Raw genomic sequence first — 15,530 nt, forward strand, 5'->3', positions numbered from 1 at the left:
AGTGAACTGATTAGTAAATTTTGATAACTGTAATACCTTTTTGCAACTGATTTGGTACAGCAACAAATATTGTACCAAATCAGCATATCAAAAATGATTCCTAAAGGATCACGTGACACTAAATATTGGAGTTACTGCTGCTGAAAATTCTGCTTTGCCATCACAGAAATAAATTACATTTTAAAATCCATTAGATTGGAAAACAGTTCACAGTATTGCTTTTTTACTTGTATTGTTGACCAAATAAATGCAGCCTTTATGAACCTTATTTCAAAATATTAAAACATATTAATCATTCCAAACCTTTGACTGGTGGTGTATTAAACATTTGAAAAATATAGTGTGTTCAGTATTCATTGTAACACTCACATGTAAAGCCAAAGAATAATATAAAGAGACCTTTCACGTGATTGTTTATTTAGTCAAGACCTTATATTAGGCCTGCATCAAGTTTACTTATTGTCTACTGCCAACTAGAACTGAGGAAGATTAGTACATTTTCAACCAGGCAAAATTATAGAAGCAAAGCCTTTAACATTTCAATTCTAATCTGAAATTAGGTAACAAAGTTATGGCTGTGGCAGGGAAAAAAGCTGATTGGCTACTTTCACATGGCTGTATTTCAGGAAGGGATATGAACTCCATACCATCAGCATCGATCTTCAGAATTTTTCCATTCTTGCTTTCATCTATCACAAGTGGAAGGGAGGCCATGGCAACATCCTCAGGCCTATAAATAAAACAATGACACTGAAGTACTTTTCACTGCAAAATCTACTGAAAAGTATAAGGACTGACTCACTTCACAAAGTCATTTCTCTCCAGAACCATCTCCTTTAGTTCCTCTAGCTGTGAAAACTGTCCAAAATGGTCCTCTATATTAGAAGAGGACAGCAGGTTAGTCTTCATCACACCTGGACAGAGAGTGTTGATCCTCAACCCAAGGTTGGACTTCATAGCAACAGCCTGTTAAACATACAAAATTAATCAAATCTGCCTTATTGTTAGCAAGAGATGTATTCCTCGTTATCTATCAAGGCTTTAAGGTCATGAGTTATTGCTGTCATTATATTACAAATGTTGAAAAGCTTGTTTTCTTTATACATTACTAAACATACCGCAATAGCACGACTGAAGCCCACCACTGCATATTTAGTCGCTGTGTAGATGGGCGCTGTTGGAACATAACACAGACCTGTGGCCAATAGGAAAGAAAGATGAGTGTACGTATACATGTGTGTTTGTAGCTACATGTGTATATCTGCAATTATTTGATATAGATTTAATTGCAGAAAAAAACTGTAATACTGTGTAATATTGTTACAATTCAAAATAACTGTTTTCTATTTTAATTGTAATTAATGTCTGAGTTGAATTTTTCAGCAGTCATGCAGTTATTACTCCTGTCTCCAGTGTCACATGATCCTTCAGAAATCATTCTAATTGGCTGATCTGGTGCTCAGTTACTTCAGTTATTAGGGCCCGAGCCAATGGGCGCAGGGCCCTATTGTTTTTCTAAGGATTATTCTTATTATTATTATTATTAGGGCTCAAGCCTGGAGGGCGAGAGCCCTATTGTTTTCCTTAGGATTATTTGTTATTATTATTATTATTATTTATTATTCTAATTTTTTTTCAAGGTTTCGGGGGCTTTTAGGGCCCTTAACATGCTTAAAAAGTCTTGAAAATTGGCACAAACATTGGAACCTGCGGCCATTAGGGCCGGGCAGAGACTGATACATGGGCGTGGCACAGGGGCTCTACAGCGCCCCCTGGAACATGGAGGGCCATATATCATACATACTTGCACGTAGACATATGAAACTCGGTACACATATAGATCTCATCAATCCAAACAACTTTCGTATTGCATGTCATAAGCTCCGCCCAACAGGATGTTGGCTATTTAGGGTTAAGTATTCTTATTTTCCATCAAAGTTTTGGGGGCTTTTGGGGCCCTTAACATGCTCAAAAACTCTTGAAAATTTGCACACATCTTAGAATCTGTGGCCTTTAGGAGGCTGCAGAGGCTGGGACCCGGGCGTGGCAAAGGGGCTCTATGGCGCCCCCCCTGTAACACAGTCAGAAATGTTGATGTATAGTTCAAACATACTTGCACGTATTCATATGAAACTCAGTACACATATAGATCTCATTGTGCCGAACAACTTTCGTATTGCATGTCAAAGGCTCCGCCCAAAAGGAAGTCAGCTATTTAGAGCTATGTAAAAAGCGCATGCTCTGGAACTTGATATACTTGTCATAGGTTTTTTACCCGATTGCCCACCAAACTTGGTCAACATGATCTCAAGACATTGGGGATGCAAAATTGCCAGGGGATTTTTGATATCTCGAACAGTTTGAACTTATCGAGGCATTGAAATTATGGCGAGAAATGAGAAACAGGAAGTGTCTAATAACATCCACATACATTTCCTGATTTTAATTAAACTTCATCAATTTGTTCATTGTATGATGCCGATCGCATATATGTGACTATTAGGAGTCAAAATTATAGCGCCACCAACTGGCAGCAGGAAGTGTGTCATTTTCAAAATGCTTTGAATTCAGCATCTTATTTTAACTCAATTTGCCTCAAACTTCATCAGAATAATGACAAAACACGGCCCATGTAAAACTGTTGAGGGGATACTGATATCTAATATAGTGTTGCCATGGCAACATATCAAACTGGAATATTTTTCTTTGTAATATATTCTGATTTTGAGGCAGATAACATGCTTAGAATTTCATGAAACTCAGAACACATATCAGTATTAATGATAGCTAGACACTGGCAAAAGGTCATAAAAGGGCGTGGAGGAGGCACTCTATAGCGCCACCTTTTGTCAAAAGTGGGGGGCTTAGTTTTAGCTACAGACACCAAACTCGGTACATATATTGTTCTTATTAAGACGGACAACTTTCTAATTTACAGTCATTAGCTACGACCAACAGGAAGTCGGCTATTTTGATTTGAATATGGATTTTTGGCTCTGTGTGAGGAGTGTATGTGTGCTGAGACTTTCATTGTCTGAGAGAAATTGCGCCTCTACAGGAGCAATCCCCGGGACTGAGAGGGAGGAGTCTGCCTTAGTTTCACTTTTAAATCGGTTAAAAATACAAATAAATAAATAAAATTGATTCACACTGACAAGCTAAACCAACATATATTATTATTAGAGGGTCAGGGCTCATTAATAATTGATGTCTGGTCAGAGAACGGAGAGATAGACGAGAGATAAATCACCGCTGCATCAGCGCCTGCAGTCTCAACGAGCTCACAACAAACGAGTTTATTCTTGTTTAAGACCTTTTAAAAATAAAATATTACAGCGATTGCACACAATCCGCCAATTAGAACACACCAAGAGCTAAATTCAGATGTTTGTGAGTGTTAAAATGAAATATTTGCTGCAGCCTGTCTGACAGCGCGAGACTTCTGAACACTTGAAGGGAAAAAAGTCTACTACAGCCTTTTACATTAAAACACAGCAGCGAATTAACACAAAACATTTAGAAGAACATATTATAGAGATGAAAATTAGTGTTTATGAGTGCTTGTGAGATTTTCTTTGTCTAAAGGCTGAACATCACATCGATTGCTCTGCGCTCCAGAACACTGTGATGGTTTTTCGGCGAGAACGGACAAATAAATACATGTTTCATTCACACTGACAAGCTGAACCAACATATGTTATTATTACCGGCTCAGATCTCATTAATAATTGATGTTTGGCCGGAGATCAGTGAGAAAGACCAGAGAGAAATCACAGCTGCATCAGCGTGTGCAGTCTCACCGCGAGCTCACAATAAAAGCATTTTTATAGTTTTAAGAGCTTTTTAAAACAAAATATTACCGCGAATGCACACAATCCACCCATTAGAACACAACAAGAGCTGAATCCAGGTGTTTTTGAGCTGTTTAATTGTGAAAAGAAATACTATTTGACAGCGCGAGACAGTCTAAGGGCAGAATAACATCGATCTCTCGAGCCCCAGAGGACGCTGATTCTGGCTTTTCGTCGCAAGAACGAACAAATCGCGTACAATATCATTTCAAAATACATAATAGCTTGGCGAATATAAACGAAAACAGCCACGTGAACATTAACTGTTGAGAAATAAATCTGAAGTGGATCATGATACTGGATTTGAATATTAAAGTGACTGCATTTACCAGCTGCTTTCTGTCTTCAATTTTAATCTATAAAAAACAGAAAATCATTCTTCTTGGCTGCTTTTTTTTTTTTTTGTATGTATGTATTCATGTATTTATTATTATTATTATTATTATTATTATTATTATTATTATTATTATTATTATTTTGCTCTAACAAGAATTAATCTATATTTAACTAAATCGATGACATGTTATTTTACATTTGATTTGTCCATTTCTGCATCCAAACACCTATAAACTTAAAACATGCACTATTGAACTATTGTTAGCAATTTCTTTATCGTCCAATTTAACTGGTGTACACACCTTTATTTTCATAATAAATTTGTTTTTTAGATTATAGACAGTTACAGTGGTCTGTAATAAATATTAACAGGTTTTGTTCAAGCTGCTTAAAATGTTTGAAGTAGGCTAATTTCTTTTAAATGTAAATCCAAAAAAAAAAAAAAAACCAAATAAAACAAACAAAACAAAAAAATTAGCAACTCACATAGTAATCATTCAACACTGCTTAAAAATGTAAGTTGAAAATTAAACTCATGTTTAAGCATGAAAATAAGATACAGAATCAGTAAATTAGATTTTAATGTGGGTATATTATCAGTAAACTAATCATTAAATATTTATAATCATTCAAAAAATACTGGCCCCTTTCAAAAATGAAGGCCACAATGCTAATGTTGTCCACTCGATGGCACCACAGGATAGCAAATACTTCAAGATCTGTTCAAAGACTTGAAAATGTTTCATTTATGTGCATAAATAAAAAATGCATAAACATTCATTCTTTTTTCATAAACTTTAATAAAGCCCAATATAGTAATTCTGCAAAAGCTATCATCTCCTAAATACCATTACTTTGTTATTTTAATTGTATTGACAACATATTTCTCAAGTTATCACACATTACTGAAAAAGTGTAGAAGGGACACTATATTAGTTATCTATTTTCATGTTGTGCATATAATAGTACTCACATAAGGACTCATAATTTACTTGAAAAGAGACACGTTCATTGTGTAACTGCATCATCTACACAGACCAATGTGCTTGGACCCCTAATAATCACCTTGACTTAAACCACATTGTTTCAGTTACCTTCTGTGTCTTAGACCACAACGCTTCAGTGACACGAATGTGAAATAGCAAACAGGGGAAAAAAAAAAAAGGCATGACTTTATTTGCATCCAGCTAGCCAACTCTATTACAGATGTTCCACAGCCAAAACTTTTATTAGAATAGAAAATAGCGAGGGTTCGAATAAATAGTTTATTAATCATTTAATTTCACTTTCTTAATGAATATTGTTCTGTGTACGTGATTTCAAAGTCTTGATTCTTCGGATTAACCCGTTAATTGCCGTATCCCTCAAAACCTGACTGCCAGAGGGTTACTGTAAATGCATGTGCCCGCTGGACACAGTTTACCTGATGCCACCGGGGTGGCGTTTGCGCTGACGGCTTGAGCCCGCCATTGCTGCTTTAATATAAATATAATAATTTTTTTACCAACTTCTCTTAACCTTCCGGGGTTTTTTGGAGGCCTTAACATACTCAAAAACTCTTGAAAATTGGCACACACATTGGAACCTGCGGCCATCAGGACGCCGCAGAGGCTGCGATCCGGGCGTGGCACAGGGGCTCTACGGCGCCCCCTGGAACACAGTCAGAAATGTTGAACCATAGCTCACACATACTTGCATGTATATATATGAAACTCTGTACACTTATAGATCTTATTGAGCCGAACAACTTTCGCGCTCTATGACATAGGCTCCGCCCAACAGGAAGTGAGCTATTCAGGGCTGTTTAAAAAAAGCATGCTCTGGAATTTGAAATACTCCTCTGAGGTTTTCCACCCGTTCTCCACGAAACTCGGTGAACATGATCTCAAGACATTGGGGATGAAAAATTGCCAGGGGATTTTTGATATCTCGAACGGTTTGTCCATGGTGAGGCGTTGAAATTAGGGCAAAAAATAAAAGAAACAGGAAATGTCTAATAACATCCACATACACTACCTGAGTTTTATCAAACTTCATCAGTTTGTTCGATGTATGATGCCAATCGCATAGATGTGACTATTAGGAGTCAAAGTTATAGCGCCACCAACTGGCAGCAGGAAGTGTGCCATTTTCAAAATGCTTTGAATTCAGCATCTTATTTTCACTCGATTTGCTTCAAACTTCATCAGAATAATGACAAAACACGGCGGATGTAAATCTGTTGTGGGGATATTGATAGCTAATATAGTGTTGCCATGGCAACGTGTCAAACTTGAATAATCTGTTCTCGTGATTTTGAGGCAGATAAAATGCTCAGAATTACACGAAACTCCAAACACATATCAGTATTAATGATAGCTAGACAATGGCAAAAGCACATGAAAGGGCGTGGAGGAAGCACTCTATAGCGCCACCTTTTGTCAAAAGTGGGGGGGTTAGTTTTAGCTATAGACACCAAACTTGGTACATATATTGTTCTTATCAAGACGAACAACTTTCTAATTTACAGTCATCAGCTGCGACCTACAGGAAGTCGGCTATTTTGGTTTAAATGTGGATTTTTGGAAAAATATGGCTGTGAATTAATGCATACTCCGCAGAGGAGAATTACAGTATACACACCAAACTTTGTCTACATGATGCCAAAATACTGAAGATGTTAAATTGCGAACGGGTTTAGGATACCTTGAACGGTGTGGCCATAGCGATTAATTAAAGTAACATTAAAAAATGCAACAGTTATTTTCCTATATCTTTTGAATTCTTTATTCTAACCCTTTATATTTTTTTACATATGTAGTAGAAGTCATTCTTAGAAAACACAGTAATTTTCATAAATTTATCATCTTCAGGAGCCAGCATAAAATTAAAACTATCATAACTTCTGGATCTAGCATGCATTTTTTACTACCAGTGATGGCCACCAGATGGAGCTATAGGATTACTTTTAAATAATTATGGTAGAAACGCGTATAGAGCATTTAAATCAGCGGTTCTCAACCCGCGGCCCGTCACGAATTCAAATGCGGCCCACCGTGCTGAACACAATTAAAAAAAATTACTTTCAGTTATACAATTCATTTTAGTTTTTACATTCATTTAAAAATGTACTAAAGAAATATAAGCTATAGCCTAATGTTTATATGTAAAATTTTTTTGTTTTTCATATATTATTTTCAGACCTACTCACATAACGTTCCGCATTTTATGAACACATACAAGCGCGCACTTTGGCAGAATTCAATTCAAATAGTCATCAACAGCCATTAGTTCGGTAAAATTGAGCATCAGAATAGACAAATTTGTTTTTAAGGGGAGTAAAAAGAAGTGTGGAAATGCCAGCAAATGAACACACACAAACAAGAATAGTCACAGTATCAGCAGTGAAGGAGAGTGCTGGATTTTCGGTTTGCGCCGTAACTCACTTGAAGAAGTTCAGGCAAATAGAAACACCCATACTACGCAGCAATCATCCTTAATTGCAGAAATGTGGCAAAACATCTCTGGAGAGAACCTCATATTATTAAATTCGAAAGTGCTTTCCATATTTGGATCAACATAGGCTACATTTGTGAACGCACATTTTCTGCAATGTCGCGCGTCAAGTCATGGTCCCGTGCGCGTCTTACAGACTGCAACTTACAATCGCAACTTCATTGTGCTGTTACTCCTTTCGAGCCGAATTTCACAAAATTGGTCAGCTCCCAACAGCATCAGGTGTTTTATTTATGGGGAGTAGAATTATTAATTTATTTCAGTGAATGTAATCGATTAAATATCATAATATTTAGGCTATAATATTATAAATCAGGTTGGTTTGTATTGGTGACGTAATATGTAAATGATATGCGTGCGGCCCGCGAGACTTGCACTTGGACCATAGTGCGGCCCATTGGAAAAAAAGGTTGAGAACCACTGATTTAAATCATTTAAACAAAACTTTCAAAGAATAATAATATGTATTTTAAAAAATTAATGAATTTTACTGGTAATATAGTTTTATATAATCATTTCACAAATGTTTATAGATCATTAAAAGTATTTTTTAAAATGGTTATAGATCATGAAAAATGTTACAAGAATTTTATATATATTCTCTGTGTGTGTGTGTGTGTGTTAGAGAGAGAGAGAGAGAGACTCACATTATTAAATGCTAGGGCTGGGCGATATGACGATTTAAATCGGATGGACGAAATTAAAAGTCTATCGATTCATGTTGTGCTCTATCGTTTATTTTTTGGTGCCGCAAAATACATTGTTTACGGCAATACGTTTTCATTATTTGAATGACGGCAGTCACATGCATTACACGTGTATGCAGACAGACGCGTGAATAACAGCATGCGTGCGCTCACGTCACGTTGCTGTGCGCGTGGTCATGGTTTTTAAGCACTGCAGTTTGACCCCTTAACAGTATACCACCATTTTCGGCATAGAGACAGAAATGACATACCCAAAATAAAAAGGTTTCTGCTCATGAGTCTTTCTGACTAGATACATAATCAACATATGTTCACAAAGCTGACACTACAAAGTTTACTGTTCAAGAATCAGAATTACTCAGAATTACTCAGTTATGATAATAAAGATATATAAGCTCAAACATAAAAACAAAAATATTATTATTTTTTTTTAAATGTATCAACTACTGATTTTAGGCCGTTGAAACACAAAAAACAGAGCTATTGCGCGCGCTGTCTCTGTTTCTGTGTGAGAGGAGTGCGTGAGCTGCGCATCAGCTGCTAATAGAGCTCGTGAGAATTTTTGTCGCTTTATTGGCTTTGAACGATTGCATAAACACTTATATGCGTCCAAATGCAAGTATCCTCATAAACACAGTCATTTAGGTTTTAAATGATTGTAAACAGTTGCGAGAGAAAGCGTATATGTAACAGTATATTGGATCTGGACTTCGGTCTTAAAGCGGAAGCTGTCCAATATTCGTCCTGTCTGCCATTCATGAAAATCTCTCACTGCTCTTGATTAATCACTTTTGTAACTAAAATAAGAAGAAAATAAATAAACAAATAATGCTAATATGCTATTTGACTGATAAATGAATTAGTCTTCACTGTCTACGTTATGTACATCTATCTATCTATCTATCTATCTATATATATATATATATATATATAAATATATATATACACATACATATATATAGATAGATAGATAGATAGATAGATAGATAGATAGATAGATAGATGTAATATAAGATTTTGGTCATATTGCCCACCCCTAGACAATTATTGTTTGTTTAAAATAATTATATAACTGAAACCTTATTGAAAGTGTTACTCAAGTTTTATATATTGTGTTGTGTGTGTGTCTCTTGATGGTTCAGATTAACCCTTTCATTGCTGTATCCCTTAAATCCAAACTGCTAAATTAAGTGTGCCCAGTCCTGTTCCTGGCGATCGACTGTCCTGCAAAATTCAGCTCCAACTCTAGTCAGTCACACCTACCTTTAATTTTCAAGCGATCCTGAAGACCTTAATTAGTTGCTTTAGGTGTATTTGATTAGGGTTGGAGCTAAACTTTGCAGGACAGTCGATTGCCATTAACAGGGTTGGACACCCCTGTGCTAGACGGTAACTGTGTATGTGCTCGCTGGGCACACTTTGACTGATGCCACCGGGGTGGCGTTTGCGCTGACAGCTCGGGCCCGCCATCGCTGCTTGCAGCTATATTTATTAGTTATTTTATTAATGGTTCTTATTATCAATGTTGAAAATGATGCTCCTGAGGAGGCGAGGAATGGAGAGATTATTGATTTAAACAGGGCAGACAGGAAGACTCACGAAGCACATAGACGACACCGGACAAAGGAACCAAGGCACAGACAACACTTTAAATACAGAACTAAATAAGGGTTATTAACGGGACACACCTGAACCAAATGACTAATCAAAACGAGAGGGAAACTAGGTTCACAGAGCACATGGGGAAGTAAAACAACAAAACGGAAGGGCTCATCCCTATGCCCTAATCTCTTCAAAGGGTTTACCCTCCGGAGTGAGAGCTTCAAAGGGTTGAAGGGTGTAGGGGACCAAACAACTGTTTCTTGAAGTGCCCTTCTGCGAAACATAATCACGTGCCCACACGGAGGCGCCGTTGTCATGCAAAGAATCTGCGCAAAGGATTATGGGAGCCCGAAGTGTCCATCAGTTGTACCCTTTGAAATCCTTCATTCCGAAGGGCCCTTTGAAGGGGCCAGTTTTGAGCACTTCGGTTTGGAACGACCCTTCAGTGATTGTTTTCACTCCGAAGTGCCATTCGGAGGGTGATATATCCCGTTTGGAACGCACCTAGGAACACAGATTGTCCAGGGTCGTGGCAATATTATGATACATTTTTTCCCTTAATGAATAAAAATTAAACAGTATTTATTTGTAAAATAGAAATCTTTTGTAACATTATAAATGTCTTTATTACAGTCAGTGATGCTTTTAATTAAATGCATCACTACCCAGTAGAATAATATTCTACAGGTAATGAGTTTACTGCTTTATATATTGATATATAAATAAATATATATGTAACCCAGTAGAATAATATTCTACAGGTAATGAGTTTACTGCTTTATATATTGATATATAAATAAATGTGTATGCTTTTAAGAACGCGAGCATATATCAAGTTAGATTGTTTTACACACGTAGTTTTAACCTACAAGTTAGGTCTTTCTTTATTTTATTGGTTCAAGAGAGTTAAGTCCCGCCCGCGCCTATGTCTTCTGTTTTTTGAGTGGTTGTTGAGGGGGGTGATTGACAAGGCGGGGAGGCGATATGCAGGCGATGAGAGAGACGCGCTGTATGCGAAAATAGAGTTGTGAATGATTTACGAGTTTTACAAGTTTAAAATATTGAACTGTAATATTGATCGCGTGTGAAACACGATTCATGTTTATTTGTGTTTATTGTGAGTTCGCTGTGAGTGTTTATACGACATTCCGTTATCTTTAATCTTCAGTCACGCTCACGGACTGTTCGTTAATATCCAGTAACAGTTACACGTTATTCATCTGAACCAGACTGTTAAATCAGCGGAACATTTTGAACAGAACCGATTGATCCGTGAAGCAGTGTTGTTTCCTGCACGACGCAGGGGAAATTGAGGACCAGATAGCGCCCCAAATACCCGCGATATTTGGGGTTCCTCTGGCTGCGTGGGAGGAGCGTTTCCTCGGCGGGCGAGAGAGCAAGACCGAGGAGCTGCGGGAGGCCTAATACAGGAGTCCAGGATCGCGGTTTGCTTCACACACATCAAATTGAGGTACCAGTGTTGATTTTGTTTGTGCTCAGGAGAGTGAAGGGGCCATTTGTCAGTTTCCCTGCCACCACGAACACAAGCTACGATCCAGGCCTGCAACGGTGTGTGTGTATGTTTATGTTTGTGTATGTGGGCCCACAAAGTTTAATTTTCTTTCATATTGTGTTTATTCAGCGTGCTTATTAACTGTGAATATTCTAAGTGATTTCTGACCTCCAGAGTGAATAAGTTTGTACATTTCATTTCAAGTGAAGTCACTCGTTCCTTTAATTCTGAGTGTTTTGTTACAGAGACCATTCCTGTACTCCTGTCCCCTGAGATATAGCTTTTTGGGGGGTTAATTTGGTCAGATCTAAAGTCTATGTGATTGTGTGAATACATCACAGCATTCAAATTTCTATCTTTGACTTTCTGTTTCTGTTCTAATTAAATTCTTTATATTTTGTTACTTATCTAAGAGTTTGTGCTTGACTATTTATTATAGTATATAGATAATATATTATATATATTACATTTGAGTATAGTACATAATTATTAATAACTTCTAAAGGAGAAGTAATTAATTTGTGACACCAGAGGGGCCTAACTTCAACATCTGTAGGCACATAGTTAATGAATCTGGTGCGCTGCCCTATTTAATCAACATAAAGACAGGTAGGGGGCGCTACATATATACTGTATATACATACAAAAACTAACTAACCCTAAACTTTTGAATAGAAGTGTATCCTCATGAAATGGATTTCGCACAGGCTTCTGAGGCAGAGTAACGGTTTAATGATCTACAGCAAAATATAGAGAGCTTTGGTGATAACTAAGCATATATTTTATTACTGCAATATTAATTTCTCGCTAGAAATGACATCAAAAGGGGGAAAAGTTGATCAAAAACATACTTTAAACACAAACTGACCAACGGCCGCAACTTTCAGATGCCATCTTTATTTTTTAGCTTAATTGTCACGGAATGGAACGCAAAGGATTGTGGGATATCAAAGGCAGTAAAGGATACATCTATGCTGCCTTCAAAAATCGGCCAGATGAAGGCATCTCAAGAGGCAGGAACTGAAGCTAACATTGAATTCGGACGTGCCTTGATGCCTTCTTACCTTGGAATGCGTCCTCCAAAGGCAGCATTTTTCAGATTTCGGATGCAGCCGCGGTGTTGGGGGACCTCCAGGAGGACTGGAGAACCACTGTTTTACAGGATCATATGACACTAAAGACTGATGTAATGACTGTTTAACTGAAATATCTCTCAGTTACTGTTTTTGCTGTATTTTCAATCAAATAAATGCATATTATTAAATAAATATTATATAATATACATATTATAAAAAAAAAAAATTATTGATTGACTTCTTTAGTGTATTAAGTTCCAAACCTGCAGTAGATGATATGTTGATAATTGCGCCTTTGCCATCAGGATTGTCCTTCATGTACTGCAGGGCCAGATATGTGCCCCTCACCAGCCCAGTCTATAAAAGCCACATGAACAATTCAACATGTTGACCAATGAACAGACAGACAGACAGACAGACAGACAGATGAACTGAGGCATTATTAAAATCATACCATATTAATGGCAATGGTTTTCTCCCAGTCATTTTCATTGACAACCGCTGCATTGTTGTACATAATGTCGATGTGGCCAAACCTGTCCACAATTTTCTTAAAAGCTCCTGAAAAGAAAATCTGCTGATGTTATTTCTTTATTCTCAGACAAATTAAAAGACAAAAAAAAATCTTAAAATACCTATAAATTCCTCCTTAGATGATACATCCGCAGCGTAAAATTCAACCCTGTCAGGTCCATATTCTTCGGCAAGCGTAGCCTTTAACTCTTTTCCCAAAGGTTCATTCACATCAATGAAGGCCACCTGTAATCAAAATGAATCTGTAGTTTAATGTGCTATGGTGTAGTATTCGTAGAACTAAAATGTCGCTGAAGCTGGTTGACTGATATTTATACACATGCAAGCAAACAAGAAGACTGATTACATTTGACCCCTGTTTTAGGAGTACTTCGACAAAGGCTCTGCCCAAACCCTGAGCACCTCCAGTCACCACAACCACTTTATTCTTTAAATCCATCTTCGGTCAAGTTCCTTTGAAATAAACACATCAACCAAATACCAATCACATTTAGAGAGTGAGTGAAAGATGATTGTAAGTCTTACTGTACCTCTTCAACCAGTCAACTACCGAGATGTTCAACTCAAGCACTGATGAGCACTGATACTTCACATGCAGCAAAAACCAAACTTATATAGCAGATATTCTAAAGGCGCAATATTAATAATTTGTTATGTGGTTTCCATGTGATTTACATTTGTGCCTTGAATGTTTGATATGTCTTGAGGTGATCATAAAATGCAAATGCAGAAAATTTTTGTGTATTCACAGCAATGGCTTGATTTATTTTAGTATTACATGTGCTTGGATATATTTAGGACCGTAAATGTTCCTTGAATATGAAGTCCTAGAGATCTAATGTCTTTAGAGTGTGGAGTTTAGTTCCTAGCCATCAGAGTGTGAATTCTGTGCCTAAGGACTGTCTTTGACAGCTTATTTGACATGATTTACATATAAACCATATACAAGCAGTTATGTCTGATCAAGTGCAAATTATTATTCTTTAGCTTGGGTTAAACAAATCAGTTTTGCTTGGTTGAAACACAGGTAACTAGGATTTACACAAGCTTCGGTCTGGATCCAGAACACCTGAGAAGAGATGATGCCAACCCCTCAGAGGACCTCAGATGATGCCAACCCTGAAACAACATACAGAATAACCAAATTTTGCTATAAGTCTGATTGCACCATATAACAATTGCTGTTAATAGTGTTCATCGTCTGTTTGATTCCGTTTTTAATAGATTTTTCTGTAAATTTCTGCCATATGTACATTAACTGACAGTCACCACTGATAAGCTACTACTAAATATATTGTAGAAACTAAATTTTCTGTAAAGTTGCTTTGCAACAATTTGTACCGTGAAAAGCGCCATACAAATAAACTTGAAATTAATTGAATTTAAAGGGTTAGTTCACCCAAAAATGAAAATTAGGCTGTGTTTTACTTACCCTCGAAGCATCTTAGTTGTATATGACTTTCTTCTTTCTCTTATCTTATCTGTCATAGGTGGAAGCCATTACGGTGGATGATGCTGTACGTATGCGCAGTGTGAGAGATATACTAGTCTCACAAGTTTATTTATAGGAGCAAAAGAAGCAAAGAGTCACAATCTCGGTGGGGTCTAAGACTTTTGTTGTCCTGGAGCACATGGTTTTTGTTTTGGTGGCTCGCCAGGTGTTTCGCAATCACCACTATGTTTTCTCCGCCCCTCTTATTATCCCTGTTAACATGTTCTCCCTCACCTGCACCCTGTTTTGCGCTGATTATCTTCCCTTTATCATACCCTTGTGTTTGCTGTCTTGTGTCAGTCCGTAAGCATTGTTTGAAGCTCGAATCTTCTCCTTGCTAGTTGAAGTTTTCTGACCCCGCTTTATTTTATTTTTTCCTGTCTAGTCGGTCTGGTGTTCCTGTTTTTTGTCCTTTTTACCTGAAGCCTGTATCTACCAGGCAGCCGACTCCACTCACCTCTCTTTTGGCATTGCCTCTGGATTCCAGCGATGGCTTTCCAGTGCTCACTCGCCACCTTCCCTCGCCGCTGTCCGGCTGATGCCGATGAAATCTCCGCGCTGGCCTTTCTGACAGAGTGCTGGTGGTTTCGTTATCCAGCCGATTAAGTCCTCAGAGTTTTGGCGTTAATAAACTTTTATTATTCATTCATCCGCAGTTGGATCCTGGTCTTGCTTCTGACAGTACGGACTGACCAGAGATGGATCCAGCTGGTGAGGAGTTCATTCGGTCAGTTATTGCTTATCAAGGCGCTCTCCTTGGCCACCACGCCAGCCAGCTCTCATCCACCACTCAGGAGGTGGAGACCCTCACTGCCCAAATGGCCGAGTTAAGTAGTCGCTTCCGCGAACTGCAAGATGTTCAGTCGTCCGCCGGTTCGGCGGTTCCCCAGCCTCTCACTCTGCATGAGCCCGAGCCACACGCCA

At 37.7% G+C, this 15,530-nt stretch overlaps 1 protein-coding gene across 2 annotated transcripts; it reads right to left on the reverse strand.

Annotated features, from left to right (window-relative positions):
- Nucleotides 1–268: 268 nt before the first annotated feature.
- LOC122137491 (15-hydroxyprostaglandin dehydrogenase [NAD(+)]-like) lies at nt 269–14,237 on the reverse strand. 2 transcript variants are annotated; one of them, XM_042724851.1, is made up of 8 exons: nt 13,645–14,237; nt 13,461–13,567; nt 13,216–13,339; nt 13,035–13,141; nt 12,844–12,937; nt 1,119–1,195; nt 803–966; nt 269–730 (listed from the first exon to the last, which is right to left on the reverse strand). In XM_042724851.1, the coding sequence occupies exons 2-8, from the start codon at nt 13,551–13,553 to the stop codon at nt 532–534; spliced, it is 858 nt and encodes a 285-aa protein (XP_042580785.1). In that variant the 5' UTR covers nt 13,554–13,567; nt 13,645–14,237; the 3' UTR covers nt 269–531. The 2 variants fall into 2 exon arrangements, with proteins under 2 accessions (XP_042580785.1, XP_042580787.1); XM_042724853.1 differs by having other exon boundaries at nt 13,461–14,237.
- Between the last annotated feature and the right edge of the window lie 1,293 nt (nt 14,238–15,530).

The sequence above is a fragment of the Cyprinus carpio genome, chromosome B5 (assembly GCF_018340385.1).
Source record: "Cyprinus carpio isolate SPL01 chromosome B5, ASM1834038v1, whole genome shotgun sequence".
NCBI classification, from domain to species: domain Eukaryota; kingdom Metazoa; phylum Chordata; class Actinopteri; order Cypriniformes; family Cyprinidae; genus Cyprinus; species Cyprinus carpio.

What these genes read in the sequence shown, in the direction of transcription:
- LOC122137491 (XM_042724851.1), bottom strand. Translation starts at nt 13,553, where the DNA reads ATGGATTTAAAGAATAAAGTGGTTGTGGTGACTGGAGGTGCTCAGGGT. An exon ending in CAACATATCATCTACTGCAG is followed by an intron (nt 1,196 to 12,843) that starts GTTTGGAACTTA and finishes TATTGGCCACAG; the next exon opens with GTCTGTGTTATGTTCCAACA. An exon ending in GAGAGAAATGACTTTGTGAA is followed by an intron (nt 731 to 802) that starts GTGAGTCAGTCC and finishes TTTTATTTATAG; the next exon opens with GCCTGAGGATGTTGCCATGG.